The sequence below is a fragment of the Sprattus sprattus genome (assembly GCF_963457725.1).
Source record: "Sprattus sprattus genome assembly, chromosome: 1".
Lineage (NCBI taxonomy): Eukaryota > Metazoa > Chordata > Actinopteri > Clupeiformes > Clupeidae > Sprattus > Sprattus sprattus.
The window spans coordinates 48068899-48095398 of NC_137920.1; the positions used below are offsets into that span (position 1 = coordinate 48068899).

Below are 26500 nucleotides of genomic sequence, written 5' to 3' on the forward strand. Positions count from 1 at the left end.
TTTGCTTTTTATTTATTTATTTGTTTGTTTGTTTGTTTATTTATTTATTTATTTATTTATTTATTCTATCGATCTATCTATTTGTTAAGTTGCACATGTGCCTAATTCAGTGCCCCAGCCAAGGAGATGCAAAGACTCTGTGTCTCTCCTTTCCCTGATTACTGAGGCATCTGTGAGCCGCTGGGATGCATTCTGATCAGAGAAGCCAATCACGTCCAGTGCATCGGCTGGACATTCTGTAAGGCTGGATCCTCCTACTCCTCCATCTCTCTCTCTCTCTCTCTCTCTGTCTCTCTCTCTCTCTCTCTCTCTCTTTCTCCCTCTGTCTCTCTCTCTCTCTCTCTTTCTCTCTCTCTCTCTATAGGGACCCCTCCCCTACCCACCACCTGGCAAATTCATAGTCGACTCACGTCAACTCCCCTCCACAAGGGCACCTGTGTCCTTTTCTCAAACACACACCACACACACACACACACACACACACACACACACACACACACACACACACACACACACAAAGACACACACACACACACACACACACACACACACACACACACACACACACACACACACACACACACACACACACAAAGACACATACACCTGTGACCAAATCAGCAGATGAAAACACACAATCCTATGGGATTTTGATTATTGACATTATCCCTCTCCTTCTCTCCATGCGACGCCATTTGAACACACAGACCCTGCCTGCCACACACAGAAACGACATGTGTTCTCACATATCTGTTAATGTACTAATGCAAACACACCCCCTCTGCAGGCATACACACACAAACACAATGCATTCCTGCATTACATATGATGCAATGTATCACCTGAGTAGAACGTAATATTCGCCACTAATTATTTGATACTAACACATAAGCAATTTCATAGAATATAAACAGAACTACTCACTATTCAAGGGGTTGTCATAAAACATAGTAAATGCACTGCAATCCGCACTAAAATAAATTAGGCAACGGAGTCAAACAAAGGTGTCTATTGGTAGAGGGGCTTACAGGAATCCACCTAAAACTTGCCTTATAGCCATGCCACTTTTCAAAGTATACTTGTTATGTTATTTAAGTGATATTAATAGACTACTATATTGGCCATAGCTTATTCACTGTAATAGGTGTATTTGTATGGTGTCTGTATGTAATGCTTTAAGTTATGGTGGTTAAGACCATACTCATAGTAATTTGTGTATTTATATGGTGTGTGTATAATGCTTATTAGTTATGGTGGTTAAGACCATAAATTGTTCCAGTCAAAGTCCAACAAAATTTTAGTTTTCATTTAGACCGCAGTTGATAATAGAGGCGAGAGAAAATATATAGCCTACATTGCCTTAATCAAATTCCACGCGCTCTCAATACCAATTTTCAGTCTTACCACACGTGTCGTCTTGGTAACCCAATATCAGCTAGCGGGGAAGCGTGTGATTACTACTAGTTTACAAACTGGGGTTGATAAGTGGTAACCCATACAACGTTATGTATTACGGAATTATGTTGCCACGGCAAGACAAATAGCTGTGGCATGTTGCAGCTGGTACGCGCAAAAGAGGACGCCACCCACGTTTCTCTTCTGTTTATTTATCTTAAGTAAACTCCATAAATCCACAAGCTGTGATGTTTTCTCACTCTTTCCGCAAAAGTTCTCTGACACGTTTACAGCTTCACAAGTGTGTCTTCACAAGTGTGGCAGGTGCCTGCGACACTTTCCACAAAAACAAACAACTAGGCAAAATATTACTATGTCGCATTCAAAAGTTGAAATGAGGTCAACTGGCCCACCGCTACAGAAACTGGAGGCCAAATTAAGGCAGGCTTCATTGCGAATCCGAATGTCCAATGTTTGGTTTTATCTATTACTATTACATGCCCTCTTTTAAAAGCAAATGAAAACAAAAGTCAAAGTAGCCGCCAGCAAATTGGCAAACTAGGTAGCCTAGGCCAACAGAAGAAACCAGCTGGGTTTGTGTCATTATAGGGACGTTTTTTCACCCATTTCTCTGCTGGGAAAGGGCCAGGAGAATAAGAAAGCCACTAATCTGGTATGTTCTCTTTTTTATGGTTGCCTCCTGAATTTCAATGGGTTTGTCGGGCGGCTTTTTTTGTTCCATTCATTTTACGCTCAATTAGGCACGCCTAGCACGCGGGAGACAATTAAAACGAGACCCCCAAAATATGTCAAAGTACGGGGTTAGAGGGGTCACTATAGACAGATGCAACATTTTAAATGTTAAGTTACACTTTTATCTGCTGAGATCTCCAGGTGTTGTAAGAAAGTAACCCAATTTGGTTGGTTGTCAGGCAACTTTTTATTGTTGTGCCTGTCTACACAAATACAAAAGAATAAACTAAATAGCCTACATAAATAAACTGTGCTACTTGATGTTATAAAAATATCATCACTTTGCGTTATAACCACAGCCTTTGAAGAACTTTAACAACTGTTAGAAAAAGTCTGAAACTGTGCCGGATAATATACACCAACTATGGTCTTATTTGCATAACCACAACTGTCATTATTACTGCTAAGAAAGTAGTTATGTAAGACACTTTGGCGTAGCCTAATTGGCGTAGCCTATTGCCAAACTAGGCCCAGTCGCAACAGCCGCACACGCACAATACTTTTGCATTATTTGCACACCACGCAGCCAAACATTTTGGACGGCCTTACCTCCTGTATTCGTGCGCTTGGTGCAGCTCGCCTCGGTGGGGGTTTCTAACGGTCTTTTTCGGGAATCAGGAGAATCCGACTCCATGTGGGGCGGTTGACTGTTGTGGTGAGGATTCGTGAATATCCCGTTATGTTGAACATCTCCACCAGCCATCATTTTCCCAACGGCTGGAGAGTTAAGATCGTGTTCTTCCAGAACCGCCCGCGACAAAGCACTTAAGTCGTGAACTGGAAACGCAGCTGAAATGGTAGATTCTATGTTTCGACTATGTGATGTCGTAATAGTTATGCCCTATTAGTCACTGTAAAATGACAAGCCGTGCGGTGCATGCCTGAGCCTTACCCAGTCTTAGCTTGGTGGTGGCCGGCGGGAGCGTCACATAGGCTATAGGTCTAAATATAAAAATCCATTGAGTGAAATGTGTTCATTACCGCTCTCCCGTCATTTGAAACCCTTCAGTGTAGTGGCTCGTACTTGTATTCTTCTGATTAAATTCAGCGTGGCTTCCTCGAAGCTTAAGATGCCTCTATCGCATAGGTTTCCTGAGAAATGATGCACGACAAAAACTACGAAAAAAGGTAAACAACTTAAGATCACTGCACAACAAAGGATTAAGAAGTGAACATCTAAAAGAAATATCGTTGCCTCGTATTGATCAGCCTGCAAACATATCTTCCGTTAACGACTCGTAGTCCAGTACAGTTTTGGTGATGATGCTGATGTCTTGGAATAAGGGGATGTCCAATTATTGTTTGAGAGCGTCGGTTCCTTGGCCACTTTGCATAGGCAGCAATAGCGGCCGTGTTCAGCGCATCCTTGGACCAATTGCCTGCCATAGCGCAGGCACACATGTGACGTCACGATCAGCATCCACGTTAGAGAGCCGATGGAGGGCTGCCTGCCCTCCTGAACTAACTTATCTAATATCTATCAACTTAGTGACAAAGTGAAGCCATCACAAAAATGTGTCTTCCTGTGTTTAATGTATCTGATGAATGACCATGATGTACAAAGGGGTCAGATGATGTCATGTGCATAAAAGATTAAGATTGAGATGAAAGGGGTCAGAAATAACTTTAAAACATTTTAGTACTTTATTAAAGAGGAGTTGAGTAAACCCAGATCTACAAAGTGATAATCTGCCTCAGGTCACTACTTTTATTGCTTAAAAAAAAAAAAACTAATGAAGGCTGATCTGGAAAGTGAGGTATCCTTTCTTCGTTTCTGGGCAGTGTAAACAAGTTAGAGGACTGAAGTTTATTCAATGATAGTCACAACCACAAAGTAATTGCAAAGTATTTTTTCTTTGAAGTCAAAACAACACAAGCCACTTAGGTATGAAATAGCATTTTAATGCTTCATATGTGATCTGCACCAAACCAGTGGATACATTTATAAAAAACTAAAATCCACATATCAAATAATATTTAGCGTGATTCAGAAGAAAGAAGAAAGACACAAAATAACTCACTGAATGGACATTTTAATGGCCAAAACACGGCATGGCTTCTGCTTTATAGACGTTATAGACTATGGTTAAAGCAGCCACACGTGTCTTAAGTTATGATCAATTCAAGTGCAAAGATATGAAACAAAAACTTTTGCCAACAGTTCATCCACAGGTTGAAGTTCACATAAACCAATACACCAGTAGAAAAAAAAATTGTAAACTCACATACACAGGATAGATTGCATTTTGTAAAGGCACAGACAAAATAAGAAATAAAGACTTTCATCTTGAAACTGTATCACTGTTTTTTGGAAGCATTGGAAGTCTTCCAGCAGTAGTTTCTAGAAAATCAGGCCTCTTCACAACAGCTGCAAGACAGTATGCAACATGTTGGTCACCACGGAAACCATAGTTTCCTCAAACTCCTTAAAGCAAAGTGCCACAAGGTCACTGTAAACTTGGTCAAACGGTCAGTTTTTTACTCCCTTTGGTATCTCTCTGAAATTATTTCATGCTTTGAAGTGCACTACACAACTCTTAAAAAAAACAACAAAACACTTTTTCCATGGCCAATCTCAATTTGATAGTTATAGACAAAGTAGTTGGCGATTTTTTAAAACTTGTCTGTTTTAAAGCTGGAACTTTTTACCATTTTAAACATATATGGAAACACTGAGGGCAAACATACTCAAACAGTATTTGCAGCATTACCTCATCTCACCTTTTATTTCCATTACTTGACATTTGCTGTAAAGCTAAGCAGTGAACTTATCGAAGGCTCAACATATCGAAGATAAATATTCTTGATCTGCACAATCATACAGAAAATGCTGTTCTGTCATATTATGAGAGGGTTCTGGCTTAGCATTCCAAAAGCATGAGGCATAGGGAAGAATATAGGATATCTTGAGGAAACCACAATAATGATCAAAATCACGCAGGAAAATTAGCCTGGCTGCACCCCTGTTAGTTTGGGGTCACCTGCAGTCAGATCACACCTGATCCCTGTCCCAGGTTAGAATGGGCTACCCGTATCACCCAGAGCCTCCTGAGCGCCTTTCAGAGTCTCCCTCTTCACACAACGCCAGTACCCAGAGAGACCATGGTTGGGCTGGACCTACACACACACACACACACACAAGTTAGAGGACTGAAGTTCATTCACACAGTTTACTTCTTTATACACACACACACACACACACACACACACACACACACACACACACACACACACACACACACACACACACACACACACACACACACACACACACACACACACACACACACACAATGAAAGCACAGGTTTTCTTATTGGCTTTAGCAGCATACAAATAAAGGTTAGCACATTTCCAAATAAAATCTTAGTGACAGCAGGTTCCCCTGGTTAAAGCACAGTAGTTAAGGCAGAGAGCCCTCACCCTCAGTCCCCGCAAGACCCTGTCTGTCATCACACCGATGAACTCCTTGTGGCTCAGGCAGTTGTCCCCGTCCATGTCGAAGATCTTAAACACGGTATCCAGGACGTTCTCTGACAGCTCATGGCCTGTGGCTATCTTCACAGCTCTCTTAAACTGGGCTGCATTTCAGAGGATAGGACATGGGACTCTCAGTCAGTTTCAGTCACCCAAGTTACAAACATGGCAAAATGCTACAGAACAACTGGCCGGTACAAAAAAAACATAATGTAAATATAAAATAATAACTATTTGCACTTAATAAAGAACTGAAATACTTTTCTGCTATTTCTACTGGAAACAAGCTCACTGTGTCTAATGAAAATGCTGAGAAAGGTAAAAGACATGGTACATAGTAAAATTAAAATGAAAGAAACTTCAGTAATGATCAAACCAATCCATTCAGTTATTAATTCATTAACCACATGGGGGACAGAAGTGGTGCTGAACGATGTTCTATTATAAAATAAATTATATCTAACTTCATGAGTGATTTTAAAGAATGGTAGACGCAAATTGTTACCCATTCCAATTGGCCGGTTAGCTTCACTGATCATCTTCACTGTAAAGGCGAAGTCCTCCAGGTTATTTGTGAACAGACAGAAGACTTTAAACTCATCAAAGGTTATACTCTAAAGGAGAGAGACACCAAAGGTTATACTCTAAAGGAGGGAGACACACCAAGACAAAAAAAAAACCTGCAGGTGAGCACACATCGTATACAGACTCTGTGCGTTACATAACGGAGGGTGTGTGTGTGTTTTGTTGCGTGTCTGTCAGCTCCAGCACCTGGCCCGTGGGGATCCTCTTCCTCATGTTGTCCCAGTAGGCCTCGTTATCTTCCTCGTTGGTGTAGTGCATCAGCCACTCTGCGAAGTCCTCCCTGCGCATTGTGTCCATGCCCTTGGAGAACTGCAGGAACTCCATCTCGTGCACCTCGGCCTGGAGGTCCTCCATGAACCTGAAACAGGAGAGATAAAAAAAGAATCAATTATGATGAAGTGAATATTAATAAAGACTTCATTGTCACGGTAAGTGGGTGGAAGGGATTAAAGAAAATGAATCGATCAAAAATAAAAAGATTAACTTTAATTGTACCCCAGAGGAAACAAAGTGCTTGTAGAAGTCAATTAACAACCAAACAAATGAAAAACAATGAGGCTCACACACATGTCGTTAACAGATTAGCTTCTTCCTAAATATACACACCAGGCAACGATCTCAAGAAGTCTTGAATGAGACTTTTGCCACACGTGGTCAACCTGTGTCAATCTCTCAGTGTACAGATGACCTTAGATCTCTCAGTGTACAGTGTACTGTAGATCTCTCAGTGTACAGACGACAGTAGATCTCTCAGTGTACAGTGTACAGTAGATCTCTCAGTGTACATTAGATCTCTCAGTGCACAGACGACAGTAGATCTCTCAGTGTACAGTGTACAGTAGATCTCTCAGTGTACATTAGATCTCTCAGTGTACAGACGACAGTAGATCTTTCAGTGTACAGACAACAGTAGATCTCTCAGAGGACAGAGGACAGTAGATCTCTCAGGACAGTTGGAGGAGGGGATTTACCTGCTGAATTCTTTGTACTGTAGCTTCTTCTTGCCGTGGCGTCCAAAGAAGATAGCCTGTAGGGTGGTACTCACTTCGTCTGTGTCCTCAGTGGTCACATTCTGTTAGGTAGGACAGGTGAAGTTAACAGGCCATTTACTTTACGGTTATTATTAATTAGCACAAGAGAACAGAGGTACTGCAACTACATTTAAAGCTACTGTAGGCAATGTTAGCATTTTTAGCTAACCCTACAAAAAAAATCTCGATGCTGAAGAATGCTCTTTTGGGGAGGTTTGACTGCAAGTACTTGGACCATTGTGAAAATGAATGTGCTCATATCAAGAGCCCAGGGGATTTCACTCTCCTGGTAAAAATATGTTTTATTTTAAAAGTAAGTATTTTCGTAAATTCTAAAATAATAAAATAATGTTTTATATGTTCACCACCGGGCAACTAGAAAATGTCACAGAGAGAAAAAGAAAGAGAGAGAGCGAGCGAGAGAATATCACTTACCTCAGGGCAACCTTCAGGATGACTCTTTGCTTTCCTTTTCCCAAGGATTTTCTTCAACTATAAAGAAAAAAACTCCACTTAAAACCCTCATGTTAACATATACAGGCCCGAATCAATCAAAGTGCAGAGAGATAGGTCTACTTACCCTTCTGAAATATCCACATTAGGGCCGCAATAAGAAATATACATAGAATTACAGTAAATTCTTGTCAAAAGAAGTGATTTGATACAATCCACTATATTAGGAGAAATCCCTCTTTCCACTCACACAAGTACCACATGACAGGACACTTGTCATGTTTGGCTTCCTGGTTCAAACTATGACACAGGAAAAGGAAACATGACACGCTAAAGACACTATGGGCAGCGCACTCTCTAATCTTCCTCTTTCAGTTGCTCATTCAATCCCATGCTGCATGAGCTTTACACACATAGAAGCGTACTACAGTAAACATACAACTCATTACAAGAACATGCTTTATCTGTAGTGATATTCACTTTATACTGTATATAGGATAAACGAAAGCTGCCACTGATGGACTAACAATTTCATTTCAATAATGCCAAAACCATTGATGAAAATAGACTAAACTGAGACTACTTATACTCACACCTGTTATTTAAAACATAATGTTAGTATACTACCACAAATACGCAGTGGTGTCAATTTATAATGACTTCTGTTGTGCCTCTTTCATTTCAGTTAGACACAGGGGAAGGTGTTACTAAGGTTTCTTTTGTGTATGTGAACACACAGTACTAAACACACGCTCACCGTCATTTTAGGAAGAATTAAAATGACCTACCTTTTGAAACTCCTTTTTGTCCACATGCTCATTGCCATCGACATCAAGCATTTTGAAAGCTATATGAAATCCATAGCGAGGCTCTGGAATCACACAGTGTGGGGCTGTTGAAGCAACGCTCACAGCCATTCTAAGTAGAGTCTTAGAATCACACCAAGAACAAACGAGACTGCTAATAACATTCCTAACAGCAAGGTGAAGTGGTTGCTGACTGATCTCGTCATTCATGTTTTTTTTAAGTAGGTTATATGAGTGCATAAGTCCAGACAGGACCTCCTTTGTTTCCCTGTCCAATTATCTTGAGACAACAACACATTTTTCTTGTGATGCTGAGATAACAGCAGTTGTTTTCAAAAGTTTACAACTTATCTTCTCAAGATCATGAGATAAAAGTAGTTCTCTCGAACTATGAACTTTTTTTGTCGCAATCTGAAGATAAAATGTAAGTGTCCATTTTATTTTCAAGATAGCCTTTATCTTTAGAGTGTGACAAAAATGTTCTCTTTCGTTGAGATAAAAAATAAATCCTAATCTCGAGCTAATTGGATAACTAAATAATAATAACGCACCTAGCCATCTCTGACGCTTTGAATACATATGCTTTCTAACTGGAGAGAAACACAGCGCGCACCCTTTTTCAGTCTTTACCAAAAGTGAGTCTTCCCACATCCCATCTTCTCAACCACAAGCTACCCCCCCATCAGTTTCGGCACACTGAGACCAAAGAGGAACCAGTCAGCAAGCACTTCACCGCTCCATTAAAGGACAACTGTATCAAACACGACTCAATCTGATTACTATGATGATGCCACTACACAAGGTGGGGTTGACGACATGCAAGGACCATGCATCTCCCCAAGAGGCAGGAACAACAGAAACAAACCATCCAGACAAACACATAAGAGCATCACTGGGACATCTGTGCTTACGTTCTGCGCTACATCATCCACTAAGCCCAATTTAATTCACTGGGGCACCAGTTAACAGAGCGCATGTGGTTAAGATAAGTCCTCCCTCCATGAAAGAGATTCACCCAGAGAGGACAGGGGCTGTGTTCTGTACATGGTTGGGAAACCCGGCTGCTGCTCTCATGACACAACTGTTGTTCTTCCTGGACCACTAACTAATCTGATCATAATATAATTTTAAGGCATTCAGTCGCCACTAAATGCAGTTGTATTTGCTTATATCTCAGGCTTGGTCAACACAGAAAACTGTTTGATGGTGTTCACTGATTTCACAGAGCCATTTCATAGACAACTTTTTCCTGTGCTTTAGAAATCAGACACTTACTGGTGAGGATAGTCAGCAGGAACAAGTACTCTGTGTAGGAGATCAGGCCTGTGAAAAAAAGATTCCATCAGAGAGAGAGAGAGGACAGATTGAGGAGAGAGTGGAACAAATGTGAGGAAACAAAAAAGAGAGAGAAATATGCCTCATTAAACTCAGCACAAAATGAAGGAGTGAAGAGAAAAGACGAGCGCTTTCCACCCCCGCTCCCCAACGGTGCTCTGCGGGAACTACTCTTCAAACGAGCATATCGGACAAATCTGCTGGACTCATTTTCTTCTCCAGATTGTGTTGAGTTGAGAAGAGCTCGTTAAGGAACCATCTCTGAGCGCACAGGCCATGTGTGTGTGTTGGTGTGTCGGAGTGTGTGTGTGTGTCGGAGTGCTCACCACCATCGCCAAGGTTCCTGAATAAGGCGTTTCCAGCCTGAGCCTGTGATGCCGTGGTCAGCATTCTGTCAACTTCCTGAGAGGGTTCAAAGAGAATTGGGAAACATCAAAAAAAAAAAAGATTTCTGATTTTCTGCTCAGACTTGGAAAAACACAGGAAGATTCAGAGCATGCAAGACGATGTTAAAAAGCTCACCTCTTTGCTTAAGGCTTTCTTTTGTAGTTTACCTGCAAACATGGAACATATGCATATGTAAAATCAAGGCCGGACACAGCTACTTTAAGCACTTTAAAGGTGCAACATATAGCTCTTGTTGTAAAAAAAACAACTATGTAATGGCGTAGGCATGATTTGAAAAATTGTCCCAGACTCCCAGCATTCCTGTAGCCTATATTTTTTTGTGCCGGGACCATTACTGCAGTTTACATTTCTCTGGCCCTGACAAATGTACAAAAACACATAACATCTAAAACCAAGATGCATAGAACACATTAATAATGTGAAATAGTACCATTTACCATCCTTGCAGAACTGCTTCATCCTTCTTAGTCTAAAAGCATTTACATTTTTGACACAAAAGTGCAGGCTTACACCATTGTGGCTACTGTGTTACTGTGCACAGAAGAGGGGCTTGATGAATGTCTTTGGTAAAACTCACTTTGGAAAGAAAATGTCCCTTCATTATACAGACTGAAACACTTGACTCCTGCCACACAGGAGTAGCCTATCTGTCTCTTTGTCAAGCTTCTGCAGTAGCTGCTGACCACTGCTGAACTGGGGCAAGGTTGAGCCTGTGATGGCAGACTTTCTGAAGTTCTGACATTTCGAAACAGACCTACCCAGAGTGGGTAACTATGACATTGTTTTCCCTTTCTTTCTCTTTGCAAAGAGTTTGACAGAGATAACAAAAAAATTGGGCGAGGCTATACCAATAGGTAGATGGAATTACAAATGAAAAGAACACACACACACAAAAGTTTCTATCGGGCAGAACTCACGGTCAACATTCTCCAGGAGCACAGAGAAAAGGAAGTCTCGCGGAGTCATGTACGGTTCCATCTCGTACAGCATTGAGGCAAACTGGTTGAATCGCAGTCGCCGTGGCGACAGAGGAGGCATGGGGGTCTCAGCTTCCTACAGGGAGAGACGTCCCAAAAACAAATGACACTGCTCCACGTATGTTGGACCCACTTCCAGACGATGAAATGCACTCACTTAAGTCAATCGGACTATACTTAATATTCTTTTCTTTATTCATTTCCCTAATCAGTGAAGCCATTTAGCATCAACATGGACTTATTTAAGGTTTGTTTGTGCAAAATTGAACACTAACACTCATATAATCTATCTTTGCTGTGTGTTAGCCTAATACATCTGCCTGTTCTGGAATCCTGGTGCTGATACCGAACTACACATCAGTGCTCAAACGAGATCTTTCCAGGTTATTGACTACAAGAAACACTGACGCAGCAACAATACTGCCCGGTAGGACAGCGAGATAAGCCAAAGACAACCCCAGAGGACGAGTTCTGACGAGTTCTAGTCCACACCTGATAATATGGAATGCCGTAACCTCGTCAAATAATGGGTGTGTTTACAGCCTAATCCTTTGAACAAAACTAACTGGGCAAATCAGTACGCCACCCCTAGTTAATACGTTTGTAATGATTTTATCATTAGAAACCTATATGTTATAAATGATTTAGCCTATGCAGGCATCTACTGAGAATACATTGCTAACTATCCAACCAAGTTTCTGTTTGAAGTTACCTTATCATCTGATGCGTGGACGGTATGTGACAACTTCCAACTCGGTGCATGACGATTATAGTAAAACAACAGCCCCCCTCCGGCAAGAGATCCTAAAACAGTAGTTCCAACTGTGCGATTCAGGGACGGGGTTTTGGACCAGGATCTCCTTAGAAAGTTTCGCACACCTAAACCCAGCCAGCGCCCTGTCGCCATGTTTTCTCATGAAGGTTTGCTCCTCCTCTTTGTATTAAAATAAATAGGAGTCAACGTCGAGAAGTGTCTCAATACTGCCCCCTACCGTTGAGACCGTTATGTCTAGTTTTATGGATCATTAAAACATACTGATGGAGAGGTTGCTCATGTTGAGGTAAATAGTCTATTCGTAAACAAAGTGAGTAGCTGTAATATTACTAGAAAGATTCCAGCTTAAAAAGGCTGTTGGCTGTGCTAAACATAAAATACTGAATACCACACTTCATAAATGAATGAAATATAGAAACACTGCTCTACGCTGCATGTGACATTATGTTGTAGACCCAATTACTGCATTATATTACCATGACAATCATTCCCGTGAATGAAATCTGAATGAGTCTTTCATATCACCAAAAGACTACAGAAGAATCCTGACATAGTTAAGGCGTTGATCCATATGGGCACCCATACTAAGAACATGTAGGCTACACCCTACTACAAGTCACTCAGCATGGATTTATTTGCTAAATGAATACATGTAAATGCATCAATTTATTATCCATGTAGTGACTATAAACTAAAAATAACATTAGCATATGCCCCATGATATATATTCCAGTATGACAAAATTGATAGTACACCCAAAAATAGCCCCCCAGAACTAAGTTCTTTTACTCCACCTGAGCTAACAAAATTATAACTCAAACCAGCTCCTCAACATGTGCCTTGGACGCAGTCCCCACTACATTCCTTAAGAAAGTATACAATAGCTTGGCCCCCTTTGTTTTTAAGATAGTGAACACCTCAGGTATTTCTGACTTCTTTTAAAACCGCTGTTGTGAAACCTCTGCTTAAAAAGGCGAATCTTGACCACACCATCCTGAGTAACTACAGGCCTATTTCAAACCTACCGTTCCTGAGCAAGGTACTTAAAAAAGTTGTCTGTAATCAACTAAATACTTTCCTCAAAGAAAACAGCATATTGGAAAAGTTCCAATCAGGTTTTAGATCAAATCACAGTACCGAAACGGCCCTTGTAAAAATAGTAAATGACCTCAGACTTGCTACTGATTTAAACAAAGTGTCAATCCTTATTATTTTAGATTTGAGTGCGGCATTTGACACCATTGATCATTACATTGTAATTCACCGCCTTGCAACGTGGGTTGGTCTCTCCGGAAATGTTTTAAATTGGTTTCAAACCTACATCACTGGCAGAGATTTTTATGTTAGTCTAGGAGATAATGTATCAGTTAAACACAAATTGCCTTTTGGGGTGGCCCAGGGAAGCTGCCTTGGTCTTCTGCTATTTTCCTTATACTGTATGCTCCCATTAGGAAACATCACAACTCAGCATAATGTGAACTTCCACAGCTATGCTGATGACACCCAGCTTTATATTTCTGTGGAACCAACCAACCCAGATGGCTTTTCCTCCCTCATGGCATGCCTAACCTCCATTAATCAGTGGATGAGCAAAAACTTCTTAAAGTTGAATGATGACAAAACAGAGGTACTTTTGGTTGGGCCAAAATCAAGTCGAGACACCGTTCTCTGTCATCTTGGGAACTTGGCACATCAGGTCAAACCAAAAGCAACCTGTCTAGGTGTCATCTTAGATTCAGAGCTAAGCTTTGAGCCACATTTTAGTAAAGTTACCCAGACAGCTTATTTTCACCTGAGAAATATTGCCAAAATACGCCCCTTTTTAATGCGACAAGATGCAGAAAAATGAATCCATGCTTTTATCACCAGTAGGTTAGACTACTGCAACGCTTTATTTACTGGTCTTCCAAAAAAACATATCAAAAAATTAGAACTCATACAGAATTATGCTGCTAGACTTTTAACAAAGACCAAGAAGATGGAACACATCACCCCTGTGTTGGCTGAACTGCACTGGCTCCCTGTCTCCTTCAGAATTGATTTTAAGGTCATGTTGATTACTTATAAGGCTCTAAATGGAATAGCACCTTCATACATCTCTGAGCTTTAAAACCCTATCAAACACAAAGGAACCTTAGATCTACAAATGCCAATATGTTAGCTGTACCAAAGTACTCCACAAGCAAAGCGGAGAAGCTGTTTATTATGCACCAAAGCTATGGAACACCCTACCTTTGTACGTGAAGCAGGCAAGCTCAGTGGGTATCTTTAAAAAACACCTGAAAACATTTTTATATATGAGAGCATTTAGCAAGACCTGATTGTGTTTATCTTTTAAATCCTTTTCTTAAAAAATAAAAAAAATCCTTTTAATTTCTTTTAATCACTGTTTTTTTCCTTTTAATCTTTTAGATTATTTTATATCTCTTATATCTTTTTCTCTTTTATTATTTTTATCTTTTCTATCTTTTATTGTGTGATGTGCCCCTGATTGTTTTAGATGTTTTAAATCTTTACATATTTGAAATGTGTGAAATGTTACAGCTTGTGTTGGATTCTTTTATTTTGTGAATGCTCCTGATTGTGTCTCTATGTAAAGCACTTTGAGCTGCATTTTTGTATGAAAGGTGCTATACAAATAAAGCTTTATTATTATTATTATTATTATAGTATCAAGCATTAGCAACACAGAATGTTTACAATTAAAAAGTATATTTGATGTTATGGTGTTGACCTGTGAGTCAACCACTGGTGCACCAAACACTAGGCCTACATATAAGTAATGTTGATCCCAAATAAGACACGCAAGCTGTTTGATATATATATACAACCTGTATTTATGAATCTGTGAAGGTATCGGCACAGAGATGTTTTTGTTCTTTTTTTCATTTTAAATGACAAATCCCAGTTACACATGTCATCTGTTTCTTTCACAGTCCTTCTGTACACAGTCATCATCATACCTGTCCAGGATGGCCCCGGCTAGAAGCCAACTCTGGGGGGAATCTGGCCCTGTCCTGGGGGGACTGAAGGAGTAGAACCCTTTATAAACATGCACAGCTGTTGCATAGAAATCGCCTCTATATTCTCGTTCATGCAACTTAGTAGTGATTTTCTTCTATGTTCCTCATATGAAATGGCTTACTTGATTGGTTTCAAGCTGACGAGTCCACTTAGAGTCCATATATCTTTACTGGGGGATATATCTTGTGGAGTAAAATTGACAGTAGTCATTGACTTTTTAGCAACTAAGCTTTGAATAATAATATAAAATCTTATTATCAGGGCAAGCTTGGCGGTGGTGCTGCAGGGTGAATGGCAAACAAACAAAAACAGAATTTCACAAACAACAAACATAGAGCAGAACAGGTCTGTGTCCACATCTGTGAGAGCAGAAGTCTGTGGTCCAAGCAGGATACTGGTTCCCATGGTTGCAAATACATTGAAGGGGTGCACTGGAGGCCTTTGGCCATAAGTGTGTTTGTCGTGCCGGACAGTGCTGTGTGTACACGCTGTGATACCGCCTGTCTCGTGGAGTTTTTTTGGGGGGGATGGGGGTGGGGGTTGGAGCGTAATGTAAAAACAGGGGGCTTAAGAGTCTGTGTTAGGATGATAGTCTTGATCCTTGTTTCCTCACTTCCGATGTGATGTTGATATATTGTTTTTCTTTCTATTTCTTTTTTGGAGGGGAGAACATTGTGCTTTTTTGTGTCAAAGACATTCTGGAGAGGATCTGTAGCCTTGACTGGATTCGCAAGGTCAAAGGTTAATCCATTCATTTTATGCATGTTGAGCCTGACTCAAGGAAGTCACTTTGTTCAAGCCAAGCTCACACCCCCTTCCCTCAACCCCTCCAAATGATCAACATCAGTGGGTGCGTATACAATAGAGGAGACAGACATGGATGGTAGAGATGAGGATAAAAGGGGACAGCATCAATCAATCACATGGCATCCACATTCTATTATGATCTGACCTGTCTCTCTAGCGCCACAGTATTGTCAGGGATTTTTTTTTTTGAATGACAAAGTTTGGAAAAAAGACACACAAGGAGCTGTGCAAAAGTTGTGCAATACTAGATACATATGTCAGGTGTTCCCTGCTTGGCTTTGCCACAGCGCAATGGAGAGGGACAGTGTGGAGGTGCAAAAATCAAAAGGTTGCATGAGTGTCCTCTTATTTTGCTCTCTCTCTCTGTCTGTTATTTACTTCCCACATGAAATAGTACAATTCTATTCTGCCCTGCGCTGTTGTCTGGGTGGACAAAGCGTTTTAATATTCACTCAGATCAATACTTCATCAGCAGAGTTAGAGCTACAGAATACTGCATAAAAAATAATTCATTTTATACCAATATATAACACACTGTACACTGGTGAAAGAGACCCAGATGTCACGGCATGAGAAATGTCTTAAATTCCATCCTCTCCCTAACAGAAAAACAACAACAATTGATTTCAATATATTTTTTAAAGACCAGCCCTTCTGTTGACATTAATTCATTGGCTAGTGATTGATTCGCATCTCTTAGCCGTCACAGCAGGGGGTTTCACGTGGGGAGGAGCTTGCGGAAACACTTCAATGTTGTAGAAATAAGGGGAGGATGTCCCTAAGGTAATTCTAGTGGCCTCGATCTATAATGAGATCCTTCAATGCCGATTGCCGTGTTTTGTCCTGGGAGACACCGAGGGATTGTACTGTTGAAGGACTCCGAGTCCTTCCCCGGAAATCTTTGCAAAAAAATAGGATTTCTCTGGTGTATGAGAGGAGAGTTTGAGAGAGACCCGTAGAGGATCCTCTGGCCTACCCATCTGTATCACCGAGAGCAGAGTACAGACTACCTTAAGAGTACCTGCTTTTGTTCAATTGTAAATGCCAACGTGGGATGATTCAGGTTTTTTTGTTTCATTCTATATTCTAATGATGAGGAGTCCAAAACAACTACCACAGTAAGCCAAAAGCACAGGGGGCAATGAGTTTCAGCTGACATAGGTTACTTGGACACTGTACATTCCTCAACTACACAGTATGTCTGTTTACATAACACTACGTGATATACTGACAGTGCTGTATGTGTGATCACTGTTAAAGGGTTTCACTGTTAACTCTCATAGCTCCTCTATCACTACTGCTTATCTGTGTGGTACAGTGGTGTGTCTCTTTAAGTGGAACCTAGGGTTAAGTATACTGGCAAACAACACAGGCAATGACAGACCCCTTTTCACGTGTGATGGTAGTGTTTGGTTTAGCCTCTTTGTGGAGTGAAAACACGAAGCCCATAGCAGCAGAAGTGGCTGTATCGATAGCCAAAAGACATCATTAAAATTTCATTAAAAAAGCGCTATGTTCAATTTATTTTGTTTTGAAAAAGCAGTAAAGTGTTGTGTGATTGCAAGTGTTTGCAAGGGGTTTGTGATTCAAAAGGGTTATGGTGAACAACTGGTCTACTGAACTGTCTAACACACAAAGCTCTAAAGTGGATAAATGTTTGACAGAGACTTTTTTAAGGCTGCAATTCTGTAATTGGCAATATTAATTCATATTTTGACTTCTAATTCCAGCAACATTCATTCATCTTTAGTGAAGTGGCTGCTCTCTTATACCCGATAAAAGAACTGGACACGTTTACTGTGTTATGCATGCCGAAATGTGAGAGATAACTATTTTCTGTCCATATTATGCTGACCATTTTACACTGAGGTAAATAGCAAGTGTGTCTTGAGACGATAGCTACGCCCCCTTGCTAATACACCACCCCACCTTTTAAGGGGAGCAAGTGATGGAACTTTGAACGCTTTTGCAAGAGAAACAATATGTAGAATGTTGAACTTACTGAGTGGTCTGTTTGTCAGTGTGGTATAATGGAAACAACAATCGAGTCATATTATGGGTGAAAGTGTTTGTCTCTTCTCTCAGTTTCTGTCTTCTCGTTCGAGGTTAGAGCTCAAACTGGGTGTTTTATGTAGAGGATAGACCAATGCCGATGATTCTCCATGAGGCATTCACCTTGCCCCACGGAATTCCTAAATAAACAAATCATTCAACATATGCATACATATGAAAAGTTCTGTCAGGCAGGAAAACCACCACAAAACTGTACTGGCTGTACAAAGAGGAAGCAAACATTCAGTCCCTGACAGCATGAGTGAGAGAAGCTCAGTAATGCCATACACAATGGAAGCAGCAACTTCATCTGGAAATTAAAAACAAACCAAAAAACGAACATGTACCCCACTGACCCACAGTGAAGGAGTATCAGACAACAAAACACATGACCCTGGTCATAGCATTTACTATGACTGACAGTGGTTTAGCTACAAGACGTAAAAAAACACTCTCCATTTCTGACAAAAACCTGACAAGCAGTGTTGAGTGAACAAAGAGCTTTTCCCTGTATACACTGTGGTAAATGCATTTTTAACTATATCTAATCTGAGGCGACTGACTCTCGTTATTACAATTTACTGAATAAAGCCAGCCGGATGGTATATGAGTACACATTTAGCTTGCTAAAGTTGGTTTGTCAAGTGATTGCAGCTTGTAGGAATTGATTTGATTTAGTGTTCACACACAGGCACACACACACACACACACATTCACACAAAAACATTAGTGTCAACACGGATGTACACATTTACACATCGATGTACACACACACAAATGTGCACTAATTGTTGTGTCAAGCATTACATACTCACAGACAACCCACCTCTGAGTTCACTATGTACTAGTATACTTTCTAAATGGTACAATCCAAGGACATCTTGGACAAGCCAAACATGTCCCAAGTAGGCAAGCTATCTACTTATAATGGGTTCAAATTTGTTGTCCCACACTACTTTGAATGTTCTGATTGTATTGCGTTACAATATTCTAATTACTGTAATGACAATAGTATGATTTCCTTACACGCAAGATGTTAACATTTTCTTGCAGGTTTTGATTCCCACATATTTCATTTGAAAAGCACAATGCTCAAGGTTAGTACAGGGCTGGCAGCTTGGGATCATAACACACTACATATTTTAAGACAAAAACTACCCCGACAGATTTTTTTAGGGAGACAAGAATAGACAAACCCAGTATAAACACACTACTGAGTAAACGTAAAGGTTTGTGGTTTAGCCCCCCGTTTTTGTTACATCGCTGCCGGTCTGCCCTTGAAGGTGGTCTAGTAGTTAAGAATAAATACATTGCTACAAGTATACAATGTGTGGACCCCACTGGAACCTCTGGGGATCTTTAGATGATCTGGAAAGAAATGGAATGCAGCTGATCGTTTGGTTTCCATGACGTAATAGCATTTAGTTTTTGTGTGTGAAGTGGGTAGACACATGCTACGTATGAGTTATCTTATCACAAGGCCGGTGTGTGTGTGTGTGCAGTTTTGTTAGTGGCTTCAATATTACTGGAAGATGCAAATCTGCTAAACCCAAGTACACTGACGGAGAGCATTAAAACAAAAACTTGGAAGAACTGTAGATCTGACACTCCACATCACAGAAATATGAACTATCTAAAACAATTTTTTTTGCGAAAAAGAAAATGTCGCATTTTGGGGTACTTGACCATCTCCAAAGGACTGAATAGACTTCAGAAGAGCTGTGTGGTAATATAGAGTGATGTATACCCACAGTTTACTTCTAATGATGTGGACACACGCACATTACACTCCCGCACTTGTGCAGAAACTCAAACACAGAGAGCAAAGTAGTGGGGGAGGGGGTTTTAGGGGGGGAAGACAGAGAGGGTGAAGATTTGTGTGAAAGAGAAAGGAAGAGACACTGAAAGAGGGGTAAACTGTGAAAAATAAACCTTCCTCTTTCACATCTGCTCAGATAAATGGCCGGGTAGATGAACAAATGGATAGATAAATGAATAAATAGATAGACAGATAGATAAGATAGCTAGATAGATGGATCAATAGATAGATTGACTGACTGGTAGATGGATAACCTCTCACACAAGTGACTATGTATCATTTGCTCCTGCCAGAAGTACTCGAACCCCGGTCCCGGCCCTCCGCCCTCTCCGACATGTCGGCCTTTTCTGAGCCATCAGCCTTTTCCGAGCCGTCGCCTCTCTCCGAGCCGTCACCTCTCTCTGAGCGGTCGCCCCCTCCAGAGGGTTCAGCTCCCTCGGAACGCTCCCTCTGCTCCGACTTGTCTGGGTCTGTGGACGAGGTGGTGGGCTTCTCCCACTTAATGATGTCCTCGTGCTCCTGCAGGGAGGTGTTGATGCTGAAGACCCACTTCTTGAACTCATCCTGCAGGAGAGATGGTTCAGTTAGCCAGTTAGAACATAGATTTTCTGTTCTACTCCTGCAGGAGAGATGGTTCAGTTAGTCAGTTAGAACATAGGTTCTCTGTACCACTCCTGCCCCCCTGCAGTGCATGTCTTCAGTCTGTCCCTGCGCTGTGTACCCAACTGAACCCTTCAGTGCCACTCTCCATTGGCTTCCCACAGCTAACAAAGAGCACTTACAGGGACAGGGGTAGAGAGTAGATGTCATTCAGGGACCTCAGTTAGAGCAGAGCTTCTCTACCCTGCCCCTGGAGGCCCCTGCCCTACATATACATATTTGTTATCCATCTCTGATCTGAGCACACCGCCTTTAATAAGCTAATGAAGAGTGCAAGCACTAGCGTTCTGACGAACACTCAGGTACGCAGAGCAGGGACAGAGGGGAAACCTTCAGAACAGGGGCAGCAGAAGGACTGATGAGATTAAGTTGGGGCTGTAAAAATGTAAAAAGAGGGACACTTTGGCACGCCTTGGCACGCCTTGGCAACACCTTCACCCAGGTGTTAACGCCCATCCGAGCCCTCGGAGAGCTGGTCGGAGAAGAGCGCTTTTTTCTAACTTTTCGTAGAGAGTGGGAGAGAGTCGGATACCCCCTTGGCTGTGATTGGTCCACCAACGACATTATTTCCCAACGACATCATCACCCACTGAGTCAATGTCTCTCACAAAAGAAAATAATCGCCAAGTTCTCCAACAGCTGGTTCCAGTTGATTCCAACCACTAAATATGGGCCATTCTACCGAATTGATGCAAAGTCATGTCGGATATATTTTGAATTTTTGTATGGTTTTTTCCCAAAACTTTGACCGTATGTATATTGTACCATATCTAAAATACACATATCTAGTAAAAGAACTGTCAAGTTTTATATTGTATTTTCAGAATGTGTTGGAATGTTTTTCCTCTTCCAAAAATTGTCACTACCGAAACATCACATTTACTATAGTAAAAAAGTATTATTATTGACCTGTTCAGATTGTGTTTCCTTCCCTTCTCTGAAGAGTATTTTTAAAAATATTTCTTGAAGATTTTCACAATGAAATCCATAGAAATGAATTTTTTACCAAATTTTCAAGGTCAATTTATCTGTTTCGGTAGTGACTGCACTGTTTCGGTAGTGACTGCACTGTTGGATGGATGTTCATTTCTCTCCCAAAATCATCCAAAAGGTGCTCTGGGCCTCCCTTTAGTCCACACAACACATTTATTTAAAAATTATGGGATTGAACTACTTGCCATTTCATTTTGTCACTACCAAAATCATCTGGTCACTACCATATGTTTCGGTAGTGACTGTTTCGGTAGTGACAATTCTAGCTAACTTTAAGCATAAATAAAGAATTCTAGCAAGCACACGGCTTGCAAACACATCTTTGAAGAGGTGTACACACATACAAACATAAGATTTTCCATGAAACCCCAAAAGGTTTACTTAATTGAAGAAAACATGCGTTTCGGTAGTGACAATTCTTAAGGTTACACGTCGATTTTCAGACTTTGGAACACATTTATATAAAAACTATGGGATTTAGCTACTTACCATTCAACCATGAGGGACAGAGATGCAGTGTCACTGCATGGTCAAAAATGCAGAGTCGTGGCTAAAACACAGGCTCAGCCTATGGACTAAAACTCTTGTGTTTCGGTAGTGACATGAAAACTAGGGACATGATTTTTTGAGTATAGTAAATTGATTTAAAAATTAAACCCACAATAAATCTAAATATTCCAAGTTCTGTTTCAACCCAATCATAAAGATCTTTGAAATTAAATCATTGAAAAAAATCAAAAAAAATTGAAAAGTGTTATTTAAAGGCATTGAAATTTAGATGTCAGGGTTGGGGACAGCTACTTCCCAATAGAAAGTACCCTATAAATGATGATTTTGTATATATTTAGCTTATCACTATCTCATGTAATGCATTGGGTTTATATAGATCATAACATTTTCTAATTTAATATCTATGCCTAAATACCTAATTGTTTTGTAAATAGATTTTATTGTTGAGGGACTGCATATTACACGAATTCGGTAGAATGGCCCATATATAACACTTGTTGTCTATCTACATCTCACTCACGGTGTGTGTCAAACTCACTTTCATTAATCCAGCCTACTGATTTTTGTTTAGAAAATCAGACGTTACATAACTTTCATGACCACAAATATAAATTGGCCAGTGATTCAATTTGTTTCTTAATGTAGAATGGTCGGAGCAAAGCCTCATGGGAAATGGGACAACTCCCGCACAGTTAAACTGTTAAATAAACTCCCACACATAGGAAGAAGGCTGTTATCCTAAATGGGATTTCTTTTATTGTCAAAAACGCGAAGTGGAGTTTATTTACAGCCAACACCATTGTATTACAAACACTGACAACACACACGCATAATGAGAAGGTAGCCTACACCTGGCGATTCTCTTGCCTTTAATCTTTTACCTTTGAATAATGTAAAACGTTGTTTTAAAGCGCTGTTGCCGCCCTTATAATTATTATTGCCGCGGTAAATTACTTTCAGCACCCACAGCCGTCGTAGAAGTGTATAGGGCCTGTAAGTACGATCAAATCCTTCTGAATCCGACCACCCGCCCATTTATTTTCGAGGGCGGAGAAGGTCGGAGAAGGATGCAGAAGTATATTTCACGCTTAACAGAGATATACAACAAAGAAGACAACTAGTGCCCATATTTAGATTCAAGGAGAGAGCACCTGAATTCCAACCATGAAATGAAACTACTCTTGTAGCAGCGCCGTATTAATCAATATCACAGTATCCGTATGAATAGATTTGAATAAACCTTTAAATGAAACAAAAATGATTTAAATTTTTACCTTTACACACACACACACACACACACACACACACACACACACACACACACACACAAACACACACACACACACACACACACACACACACACACACACACACACACACACACACACACACACACACACACAAACACGCACACACACACACGCACAAACACACACAGACAGACTAGGAAAAAGGGCATCCTTACCTCATCCTTGGCCAGGAAAATATAGTCATCTGAATTTGGGACTCTGTGGAAAAGAAATATAGTATTGTTGAGTGTTGCTGATATAGGGGGGCAAATCCTGGGTCCTATCTATGTATTATTCTATCCATGACTTGAATCACTCTTTGAACCATGTGCAATAATTGTAATAGAAATGGCAACAGTGGTCATGTTCTTTTATCGTGAGTATTCAAATTTTATTCTACAACCTATTTGTTGGGTAAACAATACTCCAAAGAGTTAACATCAAACATCAAAAAAGTGATGGTATATATATATATATATATATATATATATATATTTTTAAGTATATTCAGAGGAGAGTTGTTTACTACGTATTACTTTTAATTTACTTCAAAGATGTATCAGTTGGTTTTTATTTTCTCTCTTAAGTCCTACTTTAGGATGAAGGCGTTTTTCTTCTTCTTGTATCCGTTCGTGCTGTCACAGGTGCAGGTGTGGAGGTTGAGTAGCGGCTCGTCGTTGTATGGCGTGGTGGTGTGTCGGGCGTCCTTGTAGAAAGCAATCTCTCCCTTGGAAAGGATACAGTAGAGGTTCACCCAGGACTTGCTGTGGAGGGAACAGAGATGGAAACAATAATGAAACAAATCGCCTTATATCAACCTTCACATTGGACCATATTTCATTATATCTGCCCAAGTAGCAAATTTAAGATTTTAGGTTATGAAAATACAAGTCCATCTCATTGTATAAAACATGTAAATGTACTAGAAATGACTAGAATTGTTGTATAGTTAAAAAACTATTATAAACCGGTCATTTGTGCAACCAGGGGCTTAGTATATATACTGAAGAAACAGGATAGCAGTTTAAGCAACTGGACAAGAACATTCAGTATTCACCTATGTTCCAGGCAGGAGCTTGGATTATAGTATAATCTGCAATGCAACCTCTAACCAGCAGGGGGAGTAAGCATATCTAGTTGTCGCTTTACTGCGCTAATCTTTCCTGTTTGTAAATGACTCTCCCTTGCACCATAGAGATGCTAAATGTAGCATGGCTAACAAAAAATGAGAGGGGAAAAGAGAAAGAGAGTTCTACAGATTCTACAGTCACTGTGGTCCCATTATTTCAATGTTAAGCTTTCTTCATTTTTTATTTTGGCTTTTTATTTTGGATCTAGTTTTACCAAATATTTTACTACTCCCCATAATTAGATAGCTCATCATCCTTGGGCAGTATGACGGAGCAGTCAGTTGTTTTCCAGGATAATTTGTTCAATCTACTTCTGCACTGATTTATTTCAAGCATAAACCAAGTTCTTAGCAATAAGATGAATGGCTATGAGTCAGGAATTCTCATACACATAGTATACACACACACCCAGTCCCATGCAGTGAATCGAACAACGAAAAGTTGGGAACCACTGCTATATAACAAAAAAGGCAGGAGCTAACTTGTGTAATTATGTGCGGATCTTAATTACATGACAGTTTTTGTCTTGTGCTGTTGTGATGTATCACTGGCTGTTGTGTGCTGGGTGCAAAGCCTTTGTGAGGATTTTGTTACCTATTGGGACTCTTCTCCTTGCCCTCGGGCTCGTGCTTGCGGTAGAGGAAACCCTCCACCTGGACTGTGTGGCTGGGGATGACTGGCACGGCATGGGCGGGCGCCGATCGAGAACGCCGGGTAGTCTCTTCTGGTTCTTTGGGCCTCGGCCTCCTCCGAGGTTTGGGCCGGTCCCTCGCTCGAGGGCGGTCGTAACGGCCGCAGGGCGCGGAGAGGACACTGGCAGCCCGGTAAACCTCCCCTCGAGCCTGAGGGAGTTTAGGAAACGGGTTTCTATACACTTCCCATACATTTGACGTCCATAGCATGTGTATATTCAATTGAAAGGTATATTCACATGTAGGTGTGTATGTAGCCTATGCTATACTTAGTATCACTTACCTCTGCTGCCTCTTTTTCTTGAATCTGCTCAACAATCTCAGCCATTGTGGAGCGTTTATCCCTAAAAACATCAGAGGACACTCAGTCAGAAGGTCATTTAAGCTACGCCCAAAAAAATCACTTGAAAATGTAAGCATGACTTGGGAAGCTATGGACAGCTAATGATGTGTACATTACAAGTGAACAGTCAGTTATTACTGTAACCAGATACAATTGTTCTTATTTGTCTTCTTATCGTTTTACAACTACTCTTAAAGGCAAATGTCAGTATTTTTCAACCTGGGTCCTTTTTTGAGATCTTTTTGGGTCTACATTTGTCTAGGGACAAAAATGATCCAAACTGGTCCAGTACTAAAACTGGCAACCGCAAAAGGCTATACAATGGAATCCCATGGAGCAAGCAGATACGTCAAAGTAAACCGCTTTAGTGGCCGACAGGCCTGTAGCCTAAGGGTCTGACAAGAAGGAAAGGATCTCTACAGAGATACATCTGTGTTGATTATCGAATGGAGGTGCTCTCCTTTGAGTTCCCTCTCCAGCACCAATCGACCACAGGCACTAAATGGGGTGAGAGACCGGAAGAGGAGCCAACTAAAACAATGACTATACAAACAGTCCTTTCCTTTCTTTACAGTTGTTGGGGTCAACTGATGCCGGTGTATCTATAAATGGATCCTTTCCATGCCGTTAAGCAGCTGCCGGTTTTAGTATTTAACCAACTCGACCGATTTTGATGGTTTTTGTCCCTCGTAACAATTTGGACCTAAAAAGATCTAAAAATAGGGCCCAAGTTACAAAATCCAGAAGTTTCCTTTTAAGCACTAAATCAGTGAATACAGCATCATCTCAGTCCTCTAGCTTGTTAAGCATGACAAATCTGAGATAGCAATAGTGAATCAAATAATGTTTACATTTTTAAGCTGGTGTAAGTAATGGTTTGCAGCCAGTGCCAACACAGGAGTCCACCCCTTTGTATTTATCAAAAAGGTGTTAAGGAGATGTGGTCTAAGACTACCAAGGTAACTACCTAACAGCTAATAGCTTTGCCCGCAAACACCAGCAACAACACAATACTGATTAAAGCTAGCTAGCTTGCTAACTAATGTATATATTTGGCAACATTGTCCCACTACATTTTCACCACAAAACAACATAGCGAATAGCCTGGGTGGGAACAACTGATGTATTGACCAGCACCTCTATGTGACCAGTCAGCAATTCATCAGTGTCTCTGCCTTTTGTCATGCC

General features: G+C 40.6%; 2 protein-coding genes across 6 annotated transcripts in view; both read right to left on the reverse strand.

The window, feature by feature from the left end:
* nova1 (NOVA alternative splicing regulator 1) overlaps positions 1-2854 on the reverse strand; it is a gene marked incomplete at both ends in the record, with an annotated part of 29567 nt that extends 26713 nt beyond the window's left edge. For 4 of the 5 annotated variants that reach the window (XM_080849685.1, XM_080849683.1, XM_080849682.1 and 1 more), the window contains one exon: positions 2698-2854. In XM_080849685.1, coding sequence (XP_080705811.1) covers positions 2698-2854 — 157 coding nt within the window. Of the gene's footprint in view, positions 1-2667 lie in introns of all 5 variants that reach the window. The other variant, XM_080849684.1, reaches the window with a different exon arrangement.
* Positions 2855-4164: 1310 nt separating this feature from the next.
* Positions 4165-12125, reverse strand: micu2 (mitochondrial calcium uptake 2; the record flags this gene model as incomplete). The annotated part of the gene is made up of 12 exons (XM_080836989.1): positions 4165-5265; positions 5570-5727; positions 6129-6237; positions 6395-6566; positions 7180-7280; positions 7675-7731; positions 8481-8563; positions 9774-9821; positions 10160-10235; positions 10356-10387; positions 11159-11294; positions 11931-12125. The coding sequence occupies 12 exons, from the start codon at positions 12123-12125 to the stop codon at positions 5164-5166; spliced, it is 1269 nt and encodes a 422-aa protein (XP_080693115.1). The 3' UTR covers positions 4165-5163.
* Between the last annotated feature and the right edge of the window lie 14375 nt (positions 12126-26500).